Raw genomic sequence first — 17,446 nt, forward strand, 5'->3', positions numbered from 1 at the left:
ACCCTCGCGTCCTTGGGGAAACCAGCCTGGGGAGAAAAACCACCCTAACGGCAGCAGCCAGGCGTTTTAAAGCAAGGGGCCTGCATCGTTTGGGAGCAGTCGCCTGCTCCACCGCCGCGGCAGGATGCTGCGGGGAGGCCGAGCGGAGCGGCCGGGCGGCCCGCCGGGCCCCGGCAGCACTAGATGGGGCTGCTGAGTTTGCACAGAGCATTTCTGGACTCTATGATCGGCGGTGTGCAGCCGCCGGGCGCGTGGGGCTGCCGGCGCGCGGCCTGGGCCCGGCCATGGGGGCCGAGCGGGAGGCGCAGGCCTGCGCCGCTTTCTACGGCCCGGGCGGCCTCTGCCCGGCGGCGCTGGCCTGCGTGCAGAGCCTGCGGCGCTTCGCGGGGTAAGGCGGCGCCTCGCGGGGGTTCGGGCGCGGGCGGCGAGCGGGGGTCCCCGGCCCAATGCCCGGCGCCTATTGCAGGAGCTCAGCCAAGAGGTGCAGGGACAAAAGCCTGGAGGAGGCTCTGCAGCTCTCGCGGGCGGCCAGCGAGGGGCTCGGGGTGCTGGGCGACGCGGCGGCGCGGCCCCTGCTCCGCTGCGTCCTGGCTTTCCAGGCGGAGGCGACCGGCAGCTCCAGCTCCTTCCAGAAACTCGAGCAGGTCTGTGGTGCAACTGGCCGCGCTGGGGGGGAGAAGCGCTGGGCTGGGATTTGAGGGCAGCCAACGTGCCCCAGACGGGGCTAAGACTGCTGCCGGCACCCAGCCCGCCCCAGGGCTGAGCTGCAGCAGGAAATTTGGAGGTGGAGCCCAACTTTGGGGCCCAAATAATGGCACGGATTAGTTTTAAGAAATCCCGCCGGTACGGGCTGCCTTGTGTCACAGCCTGGCAATCCTCCGGCTTTTCCTGCTCCTTTTTCGTTCTCACAAGCGTGTTGAAGCGATGCTCTCGCGCGGCTCTGCCTGCCGCCAGCGTAGTCGCAGCGGGAGCAGCCTTACGGACGGTCGGGGCACGGGAACGCCGTAACGATGCGGCTCGGAGCGCATCGCGGCCGGTTTTTCTCCGTGGTCTCCCTGGAGCGACCGGCCGACGCGTGGTTTGTTTCCCCCGGCAGATCGTCACCACGCTGGCGGCGGGGCGGGAGGCGCTGCTCTCCCGGGAGGTGGCCGCGCTGCTGGACGGCCTGATGGGGCGCGCGGAGGTGAGAGCCGCGTCCCGGGGCAGGACCCTCCCGTCGCTGCCGCGGGCACCGCATCCCGGGCGGATCCGGGAGCGGGGGGTTTGGGCTGGCGGCTGCGGCGTTATCCCTCGGTGGGAGCGAGGCCGCAGCACGGGGAGCGACCGCCCCGCGCGGGGTTCGGGGTCCAGCCCCAGCCCTGCCGCCAGCCGGTTTCCTCCAGCCGGGGAGCTGGGAGCTGCGGCAGGGGCTTCGCTCGGAGGCCGTTCTCCCCAAAACACCGGTGTCACGTACGCTGCATCCCTGCTGCTGTCATCGTGCCGAGCGTTCAGGGTGTCTGTCCTTCTGCCTCGCAGGTGCTGTCTCCAGGGGACCTTCAGTCAGGTCAGTCTGTCCTGCTCCCCCGGGAGCTTGTCCCGGCCCCCGCGGTGCGCACAGCCCCTGCCACCGTGTGCAGGGACGTGCCCGCCGGGACCAAGCCCTCCGTGCTCGTGGGAGGGAGGGCAGGGACCATCCGGGTCCGCCGGATCGCTGCGGAGGTCCCCGACACAGCACCCAATAGCGCTGTCTGCTCACCTGGGGTGGCTGGAAACCAGACGAGCAAAAGCATCCCAAGTCCTGGCCCCATCGTCACCCCGGTTAACGGCAGTGCAGCCCTTCATTTAGCCCGGAGCAGGGCGGGCTGGGGGCGCTGCGCCGCGAGGGAGCGGCGCAGGGAACGAGGCTCCCCCCTTGCCCGCAGTGTGCATGTTCGTCGAGGAGAGCAGCCCGGGACGGCGCCACTGGAGGCAGAACCTGGCCCCGCTGCTGCAGCGCCTGGCCGCGACCTTGGCCTGGGTGCTGCAGAGCCCGCCGGCGAGGGCCGGCCACTGGGGCTACGCGGCCGTCAAGGTAAGAGCCGTGTCCAGAGCGGGGGAGGATCCGTCCCTGGCAAGGACAGGGATCTGCTGGGACCGCCTGCCCATGGGCAGGGACATCCTGAAGGGATCCAGCATATAACCTGCTTCGAATGGCTGTCCCGTCCCCGAGGAGCCCACGAGGAGCAACCGGGGGTTTCTTCAGAGGTGAGGGATGCTTAAAGCCCTCCCTGCCGTCCCCTCTGCTCCAGGCCTGCCTCCAGCTCTTCCAGGCGCTGCCGAAGGACGTGGCCCCCCTGGTGTGGAGCGAGGCGGAGAGGAGCGAGACGCTGCAGAGCGTTTTGGGACTGCTGCTGCAGGTTGTCATGGGCAAGGTGCGTACGAGCCCAGCAGCCACCTCCCCAGAGACCACGGCACCACAGGGCAGTGCTTGCCTGGCCTGGGGAGCAGAGCATCGCTGTCCCCCCCAAAATGGCACTGGAGCTATCCCAGGTCCCCCAGGATGTCACTGCAGAAACAGCCTGAACGTCCCGAGGGACCCTGCGTCCTTGCCTCTGTGTTACACGGGCATGGAGAGAAGCGGGGGTTAAATGGGGTTTTGTTTCTTAAATGGCATTTTCGGCTGTGCCTTTCCTCCCCTGTGCGTCCAGGCCCCGAACAAGGACACGCGCCTGCTGGCGGGCACTGCGCTGAGCATGCTGGTGAACACGGCCCTGCGGCCCGAGAGCGGGGCCAGCGCCGCGCGGGCGCTCTTCCAGCTCGTCGACCAAGGTGCGTGCTCGTTCCTGAGCCGGGAATGGCCTCTTACCGAGGGGACAGCAGGGGCCAGGCATGTTTGGGTGCAAGGGGACAGAGGCCAATGCAACTCACTGGTAGTCCAAACCAGACTGCGCCACTGCTTCCCACTCTCCAGGCCCCGGAGATCCTACTGCCACCAGCCTTCTCCAGCAGGAGCTCTGGGATTAGCCAGACAAGCAAGGGGCGTTTGCTCTTGGATAGGTATTAGGGCTTGGCGCAAGCCTTTCTTCCATCTAACACAGCCGTTTCCACCTAGGTGTGGGGGAGCTGAGGTTTGGGGAGCTGACGGTGGAGGCCACCTCTGTCCTGGAGCCAGACGGGCTGGAGAGGCTGGTGCTGACCAGAGGCTTGCTGACCTGCTGCAAGACGGACATCCTCAGCTGCCAGCTGGAGAGCTTCACCCGCCAGGTAGGAGAGCTCAGCGTCAACAGCCAGAGATTTAGAGAGCCGTTTGCGTGGGGTGTCACTTTGGCAGCCACCAGTGAGGGTTTTCGATACCGGCAGGTGAGATCTCTGCTGACGTAGCCAAGCTGCACCAGTCCGCACTGGCAGCTGGAGGCGTCCCATGGAGCGCGCTGCCTTCTCTGCGCGCGATGCGCAAGGCAGGAGCGTGCTTTCTGCTAGAGATACCTGAGCAGCGATTGCCTTCTCCGGAGGAGCTGAGAAGTCAGGCAGTGCCGAAAGCAGCCCTGTGCAAGCGAAGCAGCAGCCACGGTGTTAGCCCCCAGCTCATACAGCATAAACCCTGGGCTGCCCCTGGACGCAGAGCGGCCTCCAGCTCTGCTGAGTAGCAGCATCTCCTAGACTTAAGAGTCAAGGACTTTCAAAGAGGAAGATCAAGGTGGCTATAAGCTGCTGTAGCAGCAGAGAAATGCACAGCAGACTCCTCCCTGTCTTGTGGAGTGGTTTTCTTGCCCTGGAAAGCCCCTATCTGCCTGCTCCCCAAAACAGCCATGTTCCCACAGGCTTGCTTGCTGCTAGATGTGCTCTTTCCCGCCGTGGGCACCCTTAGCAAAGAGCAGAAGGACTGCCACTACTACTGCTTCCAAGGTAAGAGACTACGACCCCATCACAGCAGAGCAGGGGAGTTTAGACAATTCACTATCCTCGTGACACACCTCAGCAGCCACCACGGAGCTGCCAGAGCATTTGATCTTCTCAGGGGGAAAATTCTCTTCTGAGTCTAGATAACTGGTTTGGAAACCGCTGTTAACATCTGCTTCAGCCCATTTAACTCTAACTCACACCTACTTTTGTACATCTGCATGGGCTGATGGAGAAGCTGCCCACTTTGTGCGCAGGTTCCCTAAGTCCCCCCAGACGACCTGCGCTGGGCCGTGCTGCGCACGAGGCTCTCGGGTTCACTACTGCATTAGGCCACTCTCTGCTTCCAGTTTGCTCCCTCTGGCTGCAACGCCTCCAGGAAAGCCTGCCTGAGATCTGGTGCTTGAAGGGGAGCCGCATCCTGACTGAGGACTCCGATCTCCTCAGCCAGCTCACCCAGCTGGTGTGGAACAACGCTGAGACCCCGGTAAGGTCAGGTAGAGCCAAACCCCAGTGTCCTTGCAACCAAAAACAACTCTTTCTCTGCCCAGCTCAGCCTCTGTTCCCGCTTACGGGTTGTGCGTAACACAACCTCGCCTGCTTTAGCTCTGTCTGTCCCCTGGCCAAGAACACCACTCTTGCTGGGTCCTCCTGGAGCTGCGGGCAGGAGGGACAGCTGCGCCCCCCTCGCCCACAGGCTGGCCGCGGCTGCCCTGGGCTTACAGGAGAGGGGCACCTGCACTGCTGCGGACTGGGCACTCATCGCACACAGCCTCTGCAGGGCTGTATTGCAGTGCTTTGGCCTCCCCACGCAGCACCTGGTGGTGCAGTCCCAGCCGACTGAAGGCTACACGTGGTCAACATGGTCACACACTGGTTACAGCCTGGCTCATCTCCTGCCATCCCAGGTGGTGGATGAAGTGGTGCCCAGCTCCTTGACCTGTGGCTACACTGGTCGCCACAGAAAGGCAAAGGAGCTTCTCTAAAGCACCAAGGCAGGAGAGGGAACAAACTCCAACCTCTCTCAGTTGCCATCCTTCCCCCCGCCAGGTGGAAGGGGTGTCCGAGTTTATTCACAGCTCCTTTCGGCTGCTCCTGGAGATCTACTGTCTCGAGTGCAGGCACTTCGAGGACCAGGAGAGGCCTCTCTACAGGCAGATGCTGCAGAGGGTCATCTCAATGCCGTGGCAAGTCAAAGCCAGATACGTGCCTCTGTGTGCCATCGTCCCCTACGTGGGCAGTGAGCAGGTAGGGAAGCCTGGGCAGGAGCAGGAGAGGCAGTTTGGGCCAGCAGGAGGAGCTGGCCGAGCTGGGGAGGGCTGATGTGTGTGCGCTGCTAATGGGTGACGCAGCATCCAGCAGCTTGAGCCACGGGGTGGGACACGAGCTGGAGGTGCCACAGCATGTACCGTGACACACTCGGAGACAGGGTCCCTTAGCTCTCGGCTGCGTCCCCAGGACTGCGGGATCCTCTCTCTCCGCTGGCAACCTCCAGCAAGCCTGTCGCTCTCAGGACCCACATACACCAGCTTGGTGCTCTCAGGAACATTTTCCTGGGCTTCACCATGGGAAAAAAAACTACACAGCCCCAGGCAGAGACCCGGGGTATACCATCAGATGTGCCCTGGGGGATTGCCAGCTGGGAGCAGAGCTCTCTGCCACTTGATGCCCCCCAAAATCTGGCCAGAGCTGGCTGAAAGCAGTGGCTCTTGGGGTACCAGCAGGTGTTCAGTGCCAGTGGGTAGCCAGAAAGCGCTGCCTGTGCCGAGATGTGTCCTGCACCGTACGTAGCCTTTAGTCCGGTGGCGAGACGAGGGGAGGCTGCGCATCAGTCGTATGTCAAGCGTCCCTTACGGTGATCATGTGGCTTTTCTCCCAGGTCCTGGACGCCTACCGGGACCTGCCGCAGCACCTCCTGAGCTGCCTCGCCACCAACCACCTGTGTCCGGCTGCCACCGAGGTGTACAAGGCGGTGGTGCAGCAGCAGCGTGCCGAGTGGCTGGCGGGGCGGCAGGACCCCGAGGAGGCTCTGGCCGAGCGCTGGGCGCTGCACTGGCTGCCGCTGCTCTCGCAGGCCCTGCGCTCCCCCGTGCCCATCCTCCAGAGCAACGCCGCCAGCCACCTCCTGCCCTGGACCCTGCGCCTCTTCCCGGCCTCCTACGCGTCGCTGGCCACCCAGTTTGGCGGCCGGGACGCAGCCGCGCTCCGTGCGTGGGTGGCGCTGCTCAAGGCGCAGAAGAGCATCACGGGCACGCTGGCGGCGGAGGGCGAGACGCGGGAGCGCCTGTCGCGCTGCCTGCACGCCGGCGAGGAGGGCGTGCGCCTGGCGGCGCTGGGGCTCCTCTGCTGCAGCCCCAGCACCAGCCGGGCCCTCTCGGGCGCCGAGGTCCATCTGCTGCGGGAGTTCCTGCCCCTCAACCTCAACGGCGACTCCTCGGCGTTTCGGCAGCTGCTGCAGGCGGCAGTGAGGAAGGCGCTAGTCCGGCTGAGGGACAGCTCGCTGGCCCGGCTGCGAGGGAGGGCGCCGAGGGGCGCCGAGCCGGATGACGGAGCCGAGCCAGGCGACGGAGCGGAGCAGCTTGCCCAGGCAGTCGGTGAGGCAGCTGCCCCGGCACCTCCACCAGTGCCGGCTTTGCATGCGCGTGCCAGCTCAGTAACGCGGTCCCCCCCCAACGCTCTTCCCCCCCACAGGCTTCGTGGAGTGGCTGCTGCAGCTCAGCATCTCCTCGCTCACCCCGGGCTCCAACTACCAGAGGAAGAAGACAGCTCTGCTCCTCCTGGCTGTGGTTTTGGAGACCTGCACGGACACCTGGAGCCCTGAGCGGAAGAAGGGGCAGCCTCCGCGTGAGTAGGGTCTGCAAGCCTGGCGCATTGCCGCTTGGCCGCTTTCTGGTGCGCCCCACTCAAGGCTGAACCTCGGCCACCGCCTCCGTGTCCCCGCAGAGACCATGGCCACGCTGCTGAGCTATGCCAGGCACCAAGGCTGCTGGGACTTCTTCTCGCAGCCCAATCTGTTGGCGCTGCTGAGCTGCTTGCAGGACAGCACCAACGAGGTGAGCACCCCACGGACCCGGCGCGTCCCCATCCCACAGCCCCGGCTGGGCACAGGCAGCCGGAGGCCATGAGGGGCTGTCCAGGAGAGCAGCCAGAGCATCTCCCTGATGGCTGTGGTCATGCTGCCGCCGTCTGCCTCTGCTCAAGCAAACGCTCCCCGGTATGCTCCGCTGTCTTGGCAGATCAGGGATTTGGCCTCAGAGCTGCTCGTCCGCTACTTCCCAGCGCCATTGCCCAAGCCCGTGGCCCTGGCTCTGTTCCAGCTCGCCCAGGAAGCCCTGAGCAGCCCCCGAGTGCAGGAGGCTGAAGCCGGAGCTGTGCTGATGAAGACGATCCTGCAGAAGTACGACCTTGCGGGCCCCCCTCCCCAGCACACAGCAGCCCTCGAGCCCCCGGGAGCGGGTCAGCAGTGCTGGTCCCTCAGAGGCTGCGCTTGAGCACCTCTGGGCTGGCCGCAGCCAGCGGTGGTTTGGGGTTGAAGTAGCCTTTAGCAATGTCGGCCGGTGGTAGCATTGGATAGGGTTGGGGTGCGGGCCCCAAGCCGTGGGAGGAAGGCTCATCCCAGCACACATCAAGCAGAAAACTCCCACGTGCTTGCAGCAAGGTCAGCGTTCGCCTCTTCCTCCAGGTCCGACAGCAGCACCATGAGGAGCCTGTCCCTGGAGGCCGGAGCAGCCCCGACGCTGCAGCCCCGAGGGCTGCGCTTCGCTCAGCACCTTCTCAGCATGCTGCAGGACCAGTACGCCGCGGCGCGCCAGGACTTGCTGCAGGCAGCAGCCACTAAGCCGATGCACGGTAAGTCCCCAGCCCTGCGGAGGGAGCAAGCGATTCCTGCAGCAAGCCTCTTCTCCCCACCGTGTTTGGAGTGGATGGGTATCATGCAGGCAGAACTGAGGCTACAGTTCAGTGCTGACGCCGTTGCCCTGCCTCAGTTTCCCTGTACGATTTCTGGCTGCCCATCAACCTGCCCTTGACCTAGGGACCCTGCTTCCCCCCTTCCCGTTTTGGCGAGCTACTTCAGCAGGGGCTGTCAGGGTGGATGAGCTGGGGTCGTTCCCGATGCCACCATAACCGGAGCACGGTGTCTGCCCAGGAGTGATCGCAGCCCTGCGGAGGTGCCTGCTGCAGGTGCCGGAGGTGGCCCTCTCCATGCGGGCAGCAGAGTGGGCGCAGAGCTGGCAGGAGCTCCTCACCAGCCTCGTGGCCACAGCGAGGGACATCACCTCCTTCCTCCTGGGTGCCCTGCAGAGCGGGCAGGGCCCTGGCGCCGACCAGCAAGGTGAGTGCATCCCCGAAGGGGAGCCCCAGCCAGCCCCAATCACCCACCGAGCACCGGGCCAGCCCTGGGGACCCCCAATACCTCCATCACAGGGGTCCTCGACCCAGCCGTGAGCTAGAGAGAGGTTCTGCCCGTTGCTGCTGCCCCAACAGACCTCCAGACTCTGGAGAAGGCCTTCGCTTTGGGCTGACTCCCTCGGTAGTGGGGGACCACAGAGGGCACGGTGGGGAGGCCCAGCCCAGGGACGGAGCAGGATGCCCAGGAGCGGCAGCCAAGGGAGCCGGGCACCTAGTGTCCCTTTCCAGGTCCCTTTCTCAACTACGCGTGAGAACAGAAGTAGAGGTAGAAACACTTGCCTTTAAAAAGGAGCAAGATACTTGCGAAATCAAAGCAGCCGGCAGAGCAGGGGCTGTGGTGTCCTTCCAGCAGCGGTCTGGGAAGGGCAGGAGTGCGTAACACGACCGCTGTTCTGCTGTAGGCCACATGGCAGAGGTTTCCCCCTCTTGCAATGCGTGCGCACTCTGCACAGGCCATGGCAGGCCTTGTGCCCCAGCCCCCCATGCTGCCGCGGCCCCCTCCCTCGACCCCACGCTCCCCACAGGCTCTGCCCAGCCCAGCTCGGCAGCACCGATGCCCATCAGACCGGGTTTCTCTCTTTTGCAGCCGCTGCCCCATCGTTTGCAGACATGGGGAACGCGATCGGCTCCCTCATCATGCTGGGGAAAGGCCAGGGGCAGCAGGAGGATGACTCGGTCCTGCTGTCAGAGGAGCACAGCCTGATCCTGACCTGCTGCTGGGTGTCGGTGAAGGTACGAGCACCTCCCATGGCCCAGGAGGACATGTGTCCCCTGCCAGCAGAGAGGGGCAGCCCCGTGTGCCCACACCAGCAGCTGGGACAGCTGCGTTTTAGCAGCTCCCCTTGGGGCATTTGTCCCCAACCCCACTCCCTGGGGACAAACAAGGGGATCCCCATCTCATACCTCAGGGTTGCCCACAGACCATCTCCAGCATCCTCTCCCCTCTGCAGGGGGTACAACAGCCCCCTCACCTCCAACACCTCTCGCAGGAGGTCCTGCCTCCCGCTCTCCCCTTACGTAGCGCAGCTGGTTTCCTGGGCGCTGATAGACCCCAGGTGCATCACTGGGGATGATAGACCCCAGGTGGCTGCGTCGGCTCCTCTCTGACAGCCGCTTGCCCATCACGGCCTCTCCTCTGCCGCCTCTCCAACGGCTGGCTGGAGCTGTGCCACCAGCCTTGCAGCTGGCTGATAACGTGCCGTGCCACAGAGCTTCTGCGTGTGCTCTTGAACATCTCCACCACCACAGCGTCTGTGCTCTGGGGCGACAGCAGCACTCGCTGTGCTTCCCTGCGACGTGGGGCAGGACGGAAATCCCAGGCAGCCCTCCTGCCGCCAGTACGGCCTTGTCGCTAGAGGCTAGTGGCTTGCTGAGGGCTGTGGGTGCCAGGCTGGGCTGACGAGGTTGTTCGGGAAGGTCAGAAAGGGTCTGGTGTCCCCCTGAGCAACACAGGGCCATGACTGAGCATGAGTCCGAGCCATGTCCAAGAGCAAGCAATGACCACGCAGGTTGGTCCTCCCTGCTGTAATGGGGCTCTGCTCCTGCCACCGTGGCTGCAAATGCCCCCAACTTCTCAGAGACCGCAAAGGTCAGTGGTCAATCCACAAGGTCAGACACAAGGACCAGTCCTCGGCCCCTTGCAAGGCAGCTTTCACCAAGGGTCACCCTGCGCAGAGCAGGGCTGAGAGCATAAATTCTCCATCCATGGTGTGCAGGCAGGAAGGCCAAACGGTGGCAGCTTCGGTGGGTCATGTCCCATCGGGCACAGTCCTGCTGCCCAGGGAGCCTGTCAGGTGCCGAACTGAACGCGCCGCACACCTCCCATGTTCACAGCCTGGGGCTGGGGGGATCGTTCCAGCGGCACCGGCTTTTCCCCCAACCTTTGGGTTCCTCTCAGGAAATCGGGCTGCTCTTGGGAGGCCTGGCAGAGCTGCTGCTGTCCCCAGCACCCACCGGACCCGTGCCCCTGCTGCCGCTCGCCAGCCTGCAGACGGCAGCCAAGGTCTTCCAGGAAATCCTGCTGCGGTGCCGCCACTGGGTAAGGACACATCCTGCTTGGGGCGGGCTCAGTCCCGCTCCAGCCCCTCTGGTCTGCCAAGAGCAGCGGGGCAGGTGGGCACAAGGCACGGCCGAAAGCGCTGCTCTGAGCTCCCGAGCCCACTCCCCCTCCCCACACCGTTACATCTCCTTGCCTCCTTCCCCTCTGCCAAGAGGGGCTTTCCGTGGGGGCCGGGGAGGGCTGGCGGGCAGCAGCCGCCGGCACGCGGGAGCCCTGAGCGCCGCTCTGTCCCAGGGCGCGGTGGAGGGCTGCAGCATGGGCTTCACCAAGTTCTGTGCCGCTTTGCTGAACCACGCCGACGCGGAGCTGCAGGCGATCCCGCAGACCATGCTGGCCCAGGTACGGCTCCCGTCCTTCCCCAGCCTCCGCCCCTGCCCCGCGGAGCCCCACAGCGCTGCTCCGTGCCCCTCTGGCCCCGGTGTGAGCACCGGCCTGGCAGCCGGGACGCTGCGGTCCAGTGCTGGCATCAATGCAGCCGGTCCCCTCCGCTCCGGAGCGGCTGCAGGCTCTGAGGCCAGCAGGTTTTCAGCCGGGTCTCAGCCGCGGACCGTTTCTCAGGGGCTAGAGGCGCTGAGTGGGCCCCGGAGCAGCTCGATAACGCGCCGCGCCGCCGGCTTCCCCATGCTCTTCCTCTGCATCGTCAGCGGGGAGGCCCCGGCCCAGGCCCGGCCGCTCCTGGCCCGCTGCATCCAGACCCTCCTGGCCTTGGCCGCCACCGCCCTGCCGCAGGACTGGGACCAGACCCTCGACCTCCCGCAGGTGAGAGTGGTGCCGAGCTCGTCCCTGCTGCCGCCGGTTTGGGGACAGGGCGAGCTGCACCTCAGCCAGCCGGGGGCCCAAGCACGTGAGCTGCAGGCCTCGGGGTCACCCAAAAACCGCGGCTGCGGCAGCGCTGCCCATCCTGGGAGCCGCAGAACCGCGCGCGCCCGGCCTCTGTGCCTCCTCGCAGCAGCTTTGCTGCGCGCTCGCGCGCGAGCCCCCCTCGCTGAGCTGCGCCGGTGCCGTCCGCAGGTGTGCGCCCTGCACGTGCTGCAGACGCTGGTGCGCGGCGCCGGGCTGGGGAGCGCGCTGCTGCCCTACGCGGCGCCCATGATGGGCCTGGCGCTGCGGGGCCTGGGCTCCCCGAGCTGGGCCATGAGGAACGCCGCCATCCAGCTCTTCAGTGAGTACCGCCGCAGCCCCGTGCCGTGCCGTGCCATCCTGTCCCGTGCCGTCCCTGCACGCGCCCTCTCGCCCCTTCGCCTTCCCTCCCCACCAAGGGAGCCAAGGAAAAGACAGCACGAAATCTTAGCAGAAATGATGGCAGAGATGGAGCTGGAGAGAGCAGGAGCGCTAGCAAAGCGAGGGGGCCGGCGCCGGCAGGTTGCTCCTGCGGCTCCCAGCCGGGAGGAGCACGGAGCTGCCTGGGCCCTCCGGACCGCCAGCACCCCCTCGGGTGTCCTGCGAAACGAGGGAGCCGGGGGAGCCGTTCCCAGCAGGCGCTTGTACCTTGTCCCGTGTCTGTCCCCACCGGGCACTTTCCCGACACCAAACCTGCCCCCGGGGAAGGTCAAAACCGTGCAAGTCGTCTGCTCTGCTCCCGGCGCCCTCTTCCCGGTGCCGCCAGCGGGTCCCAGCGCAAGAGCCTGGCACTGAAGGGGAAAGGCTGAGCCCGGCCTCCGGGACTCGGCGCGGGACGAGCACCTCCCGGGCCGGGGGGGCCGGCGGCCTGACGCCCCTCTCTGCCGTTGCCCCCCAGGCGCCCTGACGGCCCGGCTGCTGGGCCAGAAGCGGAGCCGCGCCGAGAGCCGCCCCGCGGACGGCGTGAGCCTGCCGGCCTTCCTCGGGCAGCACCCCCGGCTGGGCGCCCTGCTGCTGGGCGAGCTGGGGGCGGCCGGGCAGCCGGCGCCGGGGGGGCCCCCGCTGCGCCCCACGCTCCACCCCGTCCTCACGCTCCTGGCCCAGCTCCAGCCCGGCGCCGACGATCCCGGCAGGTAGCGGGGGGCGGCTGGGGAGGGGGGCAGGCAGCGGGGGCGCTCCGGCCCGGCCGGGGGGAGGCCGAGGGTGCTGCCGGAGCCGGGTTCGCCCCGTTCCCCGTGCCGGGGGGCGGCCGGCGCGTGACCCTCTCGCTCCGCAGCGCCTCCGCTCCCTTCCTGGCGCCGCTGCTGCAGCTCGCGGGAAGCCGCCTGCACGCCGTGCGAGCCATGGCCGCCAAGGCGCTGGTGGCCCTGGTCCCGCCGCCCCGGCGCCGCCGCCTGCTGCTGCAGCTGGCCCGGCAGCTCCCCGAGCCCGGCCGGGTGCGCTCGCACAACGCCTTGCACGGGCGGCTGCTCCAGATGCGGGCCCTGCTGGCCCCCGCCGCCGCCGCCGACGGGTGAGTGGCCCCCGCCTCCCCTGCCACCGCGAGGCGCAGCAAAGCGGGCAAAGAGCTGCCGCGGGCCGCGCCGGGCCAGGCCGCGCAGCGAGGAAAGGCGCTTCCTTCCCGCAGGGCGGCGGCGGAGGCGCTGCGCCCCGTGGCGCGGCGGCTGGAGGCCCGGGCCTGGCTGCTCACCCCTGCGCAGCGCTGCCCGCTCGTCCGCGCTGCCTTCCTCCAGGTGCTCGCCCTCCTCGCCGCCTCCTGCAGCCCCGGCTTCGCAGCGCGCATCCGGGACGCCCTCGCCGCCGAGCTGCGGAGCCGCGGGCCGGGGCGAGAGCCGAGCTCTGCCGCCCTCCAGGTACTGCGCCTTGCCGGGGCCGCGGCGGCCGCGGGAGGCAGGAGCGGTGCCGGCGGGACGCGGCTCCTGTCTCTCCTGGGCTGGACTCTTGCAGGGCTGCAGAAGTCTCCCCTGGGGTGGTTCAGCTGGCGGCTAGCCTTTATCGCCCTGGCTAAACAGTGAGGAAATCCTAGCTGTGTCATTACGTACGGCTTGCGTGGGGCACGGGACATGGGGCGCTCAGTCCAGCGTGGTCCATGCCCAGGAGAGCGCGTCCTGCAGGAACCCCTGCCTGCGAGGCAGGGCATTTGGAGAGCGGCCCTGCTTTTCCTCCAGGTGGGCTCCGCCGTCCTCCACCAAACCATCGCCGGTTTCCTGTGCAGCGAGGCCGCCCGGCTGGCGGACGAGGAGAGAATCAGCACCGTTTGCTCACTCCTCCGGGAGCCCAATACCGACGTCCAGTTTGCCATCCTGAGCTGGGTGATCAAAGGGGAGGGAGGAAAGTGCGAGACGTTGGAGAAGGCTCTCCAGCTAACGCTGCTGGTAAGACAAGGCCCAGAAGTCACAAAGTCAAACTGGAGGCTCACGGGCTGATGGGTCCTAACACACAGCACTGTGTAGATGAGATGGTACCTCCAGCTTTTTGCTACCTGGATGCTCATTAAAAAGCGCAATATTCCCCAGTGCTCCTTTCTCCCGTTATCTCCCTCTGGGAGGATGCACCAGGTCCAGAGCATTCATCCAGTTTTGCTCAGGTTTATGTGCAGCATTTCTACAGCTTCTCTGAAGGCCATAAGGACCCGATTCCCCAGGGAACTAACTAACTGTCTACCTTCTTTCCCATTATTGACCAGGAGAACTTACAGTCAGTGCTGCAAGACAGAAGGAACAAAGAGTTCCTGAAATTATACCTTGAGGCTTTGATGCATCTTTACAGAAATCCCACGTCTTGGTCCCAGGATGCTTCCTGTAAGCTCCAGGGTTCCTCATCAGCATGTGTGGAAATCCTGCTCCTCATGATGGAAACCGAGCACCCTGGCCCGGACCTCCTCTTCCAGGCCCTGTGTGCCGCTAGCCTGCTCCTCGCCCTCGGGTGAGTCCGCGCTGCTTCCAGAGGCAGCTCGGTCTAATTATCTGAGGAGCTTTTCCTTAGTTCTTGCTAGAAGCAGAGCTGGGCCCTTGCAGCATAACTTCTTTCCACGGCCTATAAAACAGCCGTTTTTGCGCCTTGGTGCTGTGATCTCAGGGCAGTCGGTGGCATTCTGCACCCTCAGAGGTCCTGGGAGAGCTGACTTGAATTTGCTGTCCCCTCTCACACTCTCCTTCCCTGGCCCCCGACAGGTCTGGGGATGAAGCCCAGCTGCTGGTTGAGCGATGGTGCACGATGCTGGAGAAGTGCAGCAAGTGCGTTTCTTCGGAGGTGCTGAGACTGGCGGCAGCGAGATCTCTCCAGCTGGCCGGCGTGGACGTGGTGCAGCGCTGCCGGGGAGCCGCCTGCCCCTCTCTCGTCCCCGTGGCCCTGCGGTAGGTAGCTGAGCCTGCGCGTTTAAATGGCCCAGGCTTGCAGGAGCATCACTGACAGTGCACGTTTCCAAGCAGTGCTTGCTCAGCGGACACCCCAGCCCCAGGGCACTGAAGGGTGATAGCTTGACTCTCTTAAAGGATATTTGCCCTTGGAAAAATTCAAGGACATTAGAGAATACCCCACATACTTAAATGTTGCAAACACTCAAAAGCTCGCATCCTGCAAAAGATTTGAGGGTGGCATTTTAATCAAAACAGCAGAAAGGCTTTGGTGGATTTAAGATGTAAAAGATTTTGTGAACTTTCCAGCAAAGTTTCCCTTATAAAAACTCTCCCTGTTCTTTTGGATGTGGTGCAGTCACCGTCTAACACATCATGACTAAGTTTGAAGTGATGGGTCTGTGCCTTATCTGCAGATAACACAGCAGCTTCACTAAGGGCTAGCCAAAAGAGGTCAGTCTCTACTGAGCGATAAATGGCACTGCTGTCCTTCATGCTCCGTCCTGGCCCTGCCCTTTCAGACCACAAGCTCTTGGGCAGCAACTGTGCCTTTCACGAGGGCTTCATCCAGGAGCCCCCACAAATAATCATCAGTGAGGTGTTACCGTACAGGGTGCCCCTTATTCCTCCTTGACGCTGTGTTGGGACAGGCTGGGAGCACGCTGGATTGTACCATGTGCTGCTTGTAGCGTGGAATTTGCTTCCCTTCCTTCAGGCTAATAAACGTGGGCATCCACCTTCTGCAAGACGAGGAGCAGGAAGTCCGGCACGAGGCCTCCAACTTTGCCAGCCTGGTGCGCCAGGTCCCGGGAGAGCAGGTCCAAGACGGCTGCATCTTTGTGCAGGCCAACACGGGGCTCCTGGGCCTCCTGCAGCTCCTCCTGGAAGAGTTTGGAGATCACCCGGAGACCTTTGGCTCGTTGCTGCAGCACCTTCCCCTCCTGGACCTCAGGGGCATCTTGGAAGAGCTGGAGGCCAACAAGTGAGTTGCCAGACCTCTGAAATGGGTACAAAGGAGGGCTGCACACAGAGCGCACCAGTGTTTAGTCCTCTCACCCAGCCAACAGCAAGTGCCTGCTGGGGGGATGCAATGGATGCTTCAAAAGCATCTCTGTCCCCTCGAATCGAGGTCCACATTGCTCTGGGCAAGCTCCCACTAGCTGCCAGGCTTGCACTGCCCTTGCAGCTTCAAGGGGTGAGGTGCAATAGGGAGTGCCATGATCTGTGTTCCCCAAATCCCACATCCCGCTCCAGCCTTTCTAGGCCAGTCTCCAGGGCAGAACTCTGGCTTTGCATCCTGGGAGCGACAGGGAAAGACGCACACGTGGGATTGAATCAGTGCAACGGGCAGAGCCATCCCCTTTTCAGGGTCAGGAAGAGGGGCCCCGGCGTGCTGTGTGGCTGAACCCCAGCCAACACGGGTCGCTGGCATCAGGCAGCATCGGATGGCCTGAAGCTCCATATGTGGCTCGGCTTCCCTTCCAGAGCCAGCAGCCTGTATAAAGAGGATGAACCCAACGTTTTTGCGGAGCCAGCTGTCCTCTCGCAGCTGCTGCTCCCCTTTCTGCTGCAGCTCCTCGAGAAGGCATCCGTCTCCAGCCTGCTCCGCGAGTCAGCTCTCTGCTGGCTGGAGGCCACAGGCCCCAGCATCCTACATGACCTGCATTACTGCAAACGCCGGTGGAGCCAAGGTACGGCATGGCACTGCATCCCTTCCCCAGGGGCCTGCGAGAGGCACAGGTCGAGGGGCAAGTCAGTGGGGAGGAGCAGGGTGGCATGAAGCCCTTGAGATGGGAAGTGTGGTCTCCTCGCCCCCCCCAAGGCCGCCTGTGCCTGGAGGAGGAAGCACCACCACACTCACACCTCTTATTCCCCGCTCTCTCCGCAGAGGCCGTCGGACCCTGGTGGATGAAGGCCCTGGGCTGTGCCAAGCTGCACACGGCCGTGGCCGTGCTGCTGGCCAGGGCCAGGCTCCTGGCCCGTGCGCTGGAAGTTGTGCACGGGAGCGCCGCGACCGCCCCGGGGCTGGGCTGCAGCGCCCGCGAGCTGCGGCAGGAGCTCGCGCTGGTGCAGGGGCTGCTGGCTCGGCACGGGCTGGCGCCCGGGCTGGGCTGGGGCGACGGGCCGAGGGAGCCCGGCCCTCCGTCCGGCGCTGCCTGACGGCTCTGGGCACCGGGCGGCGTCACGCCGAGCGCCACAGCCACGGCGATGCTCTGCTCTCCGGCGGCCGGCCAGAGCTGCTGGTTCGGTGCGTAGCTCAGGGGAACCCCGTTCGCCACGTGGGAAGGGTCGCTTCGTTCCCGTACCCGGGCGTCGTGCCCAGCCCCGGTGCTCTGGGCAGAGCGGCGCACGTACCTATTAGCCACGCGCTCCCTGCTCCGCAGCGGCAGCCCGCCGGCCTCCGTTCTTCAGTTCATACGGCTCTTCCGTAGCCCTCCGTCCTGATAAACTCCGGCACGGGGATGCCTCGGCCCTTGCGCCCGCTCTGCTCTTTGCAGACTTTGTGGCTTCTGTTGGACCTTCGCCACCTTTTTCTAACCAGGGTTTTAGGTCATTTTGTGAGGCCAGTGAACGCGCTGCGGCCAGCCTGGACTTTTATCATAAATAAAGAGGCCAAGAACATCCCCAGTGCTGAAGCCTTTCACTTTCCCTGTCCGGGGGGGAGGTTAGGAGGCTGGGGAGGGTCCCGCAGGCGGTGGTGGCAGGAGCCGGGAGCAGGCAGCCTGCCCCGGGAAATGGCAGCACCTGGGCAAGCTGGAGGCAGCCTTACCCTGGGGAGGAGGAGGAGGAGGAGGAGGAGGTGGAGGAGGAGGCAGGGGGGCGGCCCAACAGCAGCCTGCAGCTCCTGGCAGGGATTAAAATATCAAAGCAGCCTGCAGCCACCCCGACAGCCAGGGCACCCAGGCTGCGCCCATGATTTGCC

General features: G+C 65.1%; 1 protein-coding gene across 1 annotated transcript; it reads left to right on the forward strand.

Annotated features, from left to right (window-relative positions):
- Positions 1-284: 284 nt before the first annotated feature.
- On the forward strand, positions 285-17,147 carry LOC106491048 (tRNA (32-2'-O)-methyltransferase regulator THADA-like). The gene is made up of 31 exons (XM_067307115.1): positions 285-388; positions 467-644; positions 1,097-1,183; positions 1,516-1,543; positions 1,902-2,050; positions 2,268-2,390; positions 2,667-2,787; positions 3,071-3,222; positions 3,780-3,864; positions 4,209-4,345; positions 4,909-5,106; positions 5,738-6,452; positions 6,550-6,702; positions 6,802-6,911; positions 7,095-7,255; positions 7,541-7,707; positions 8,006-8,191; positions 8,855-9,000; positions 10,166-10,306; positions 10,562-10,666; positions 10,886-11,086; positions 11,339-11,489; positions 12,066-12,300; positions 12,444-12,680; positions 12,795-13,020; positions 13,336-13,542; positions 13,854-14,092; positions 14,341-14,523; positions 15,239-15,505; positions 16,009-16,214; positions 16,412-17,147. Exons 1-31 carry the CDS (start codon positions 285-287, stop codon positions 16,681-16,683), a joined length of 5,670 nt encoding a protein of 1,889 aa, XP_067163216.1. The 3' UTR covers positions 16,684-17,147.
- The last annotated feature ends 299 nt before the right edge of the window (positions 17,148-17,446 follow it).

The sequence above is a fragment of the Apteryx mantelli genome, chromosome 17 (genome assembly GCF_036417845.1).
Source record: "Apteryx mantelli isolate bAptMan1 chromosome 17, bAptMan1.hap1, whole genome shotgun sequence".
Lineage (NCBI taxonomy): Eukaryota > Metazoa > Chordata > Aves > Apterygiformes > Apterygidae > Apteryx > Apteryx mantelli.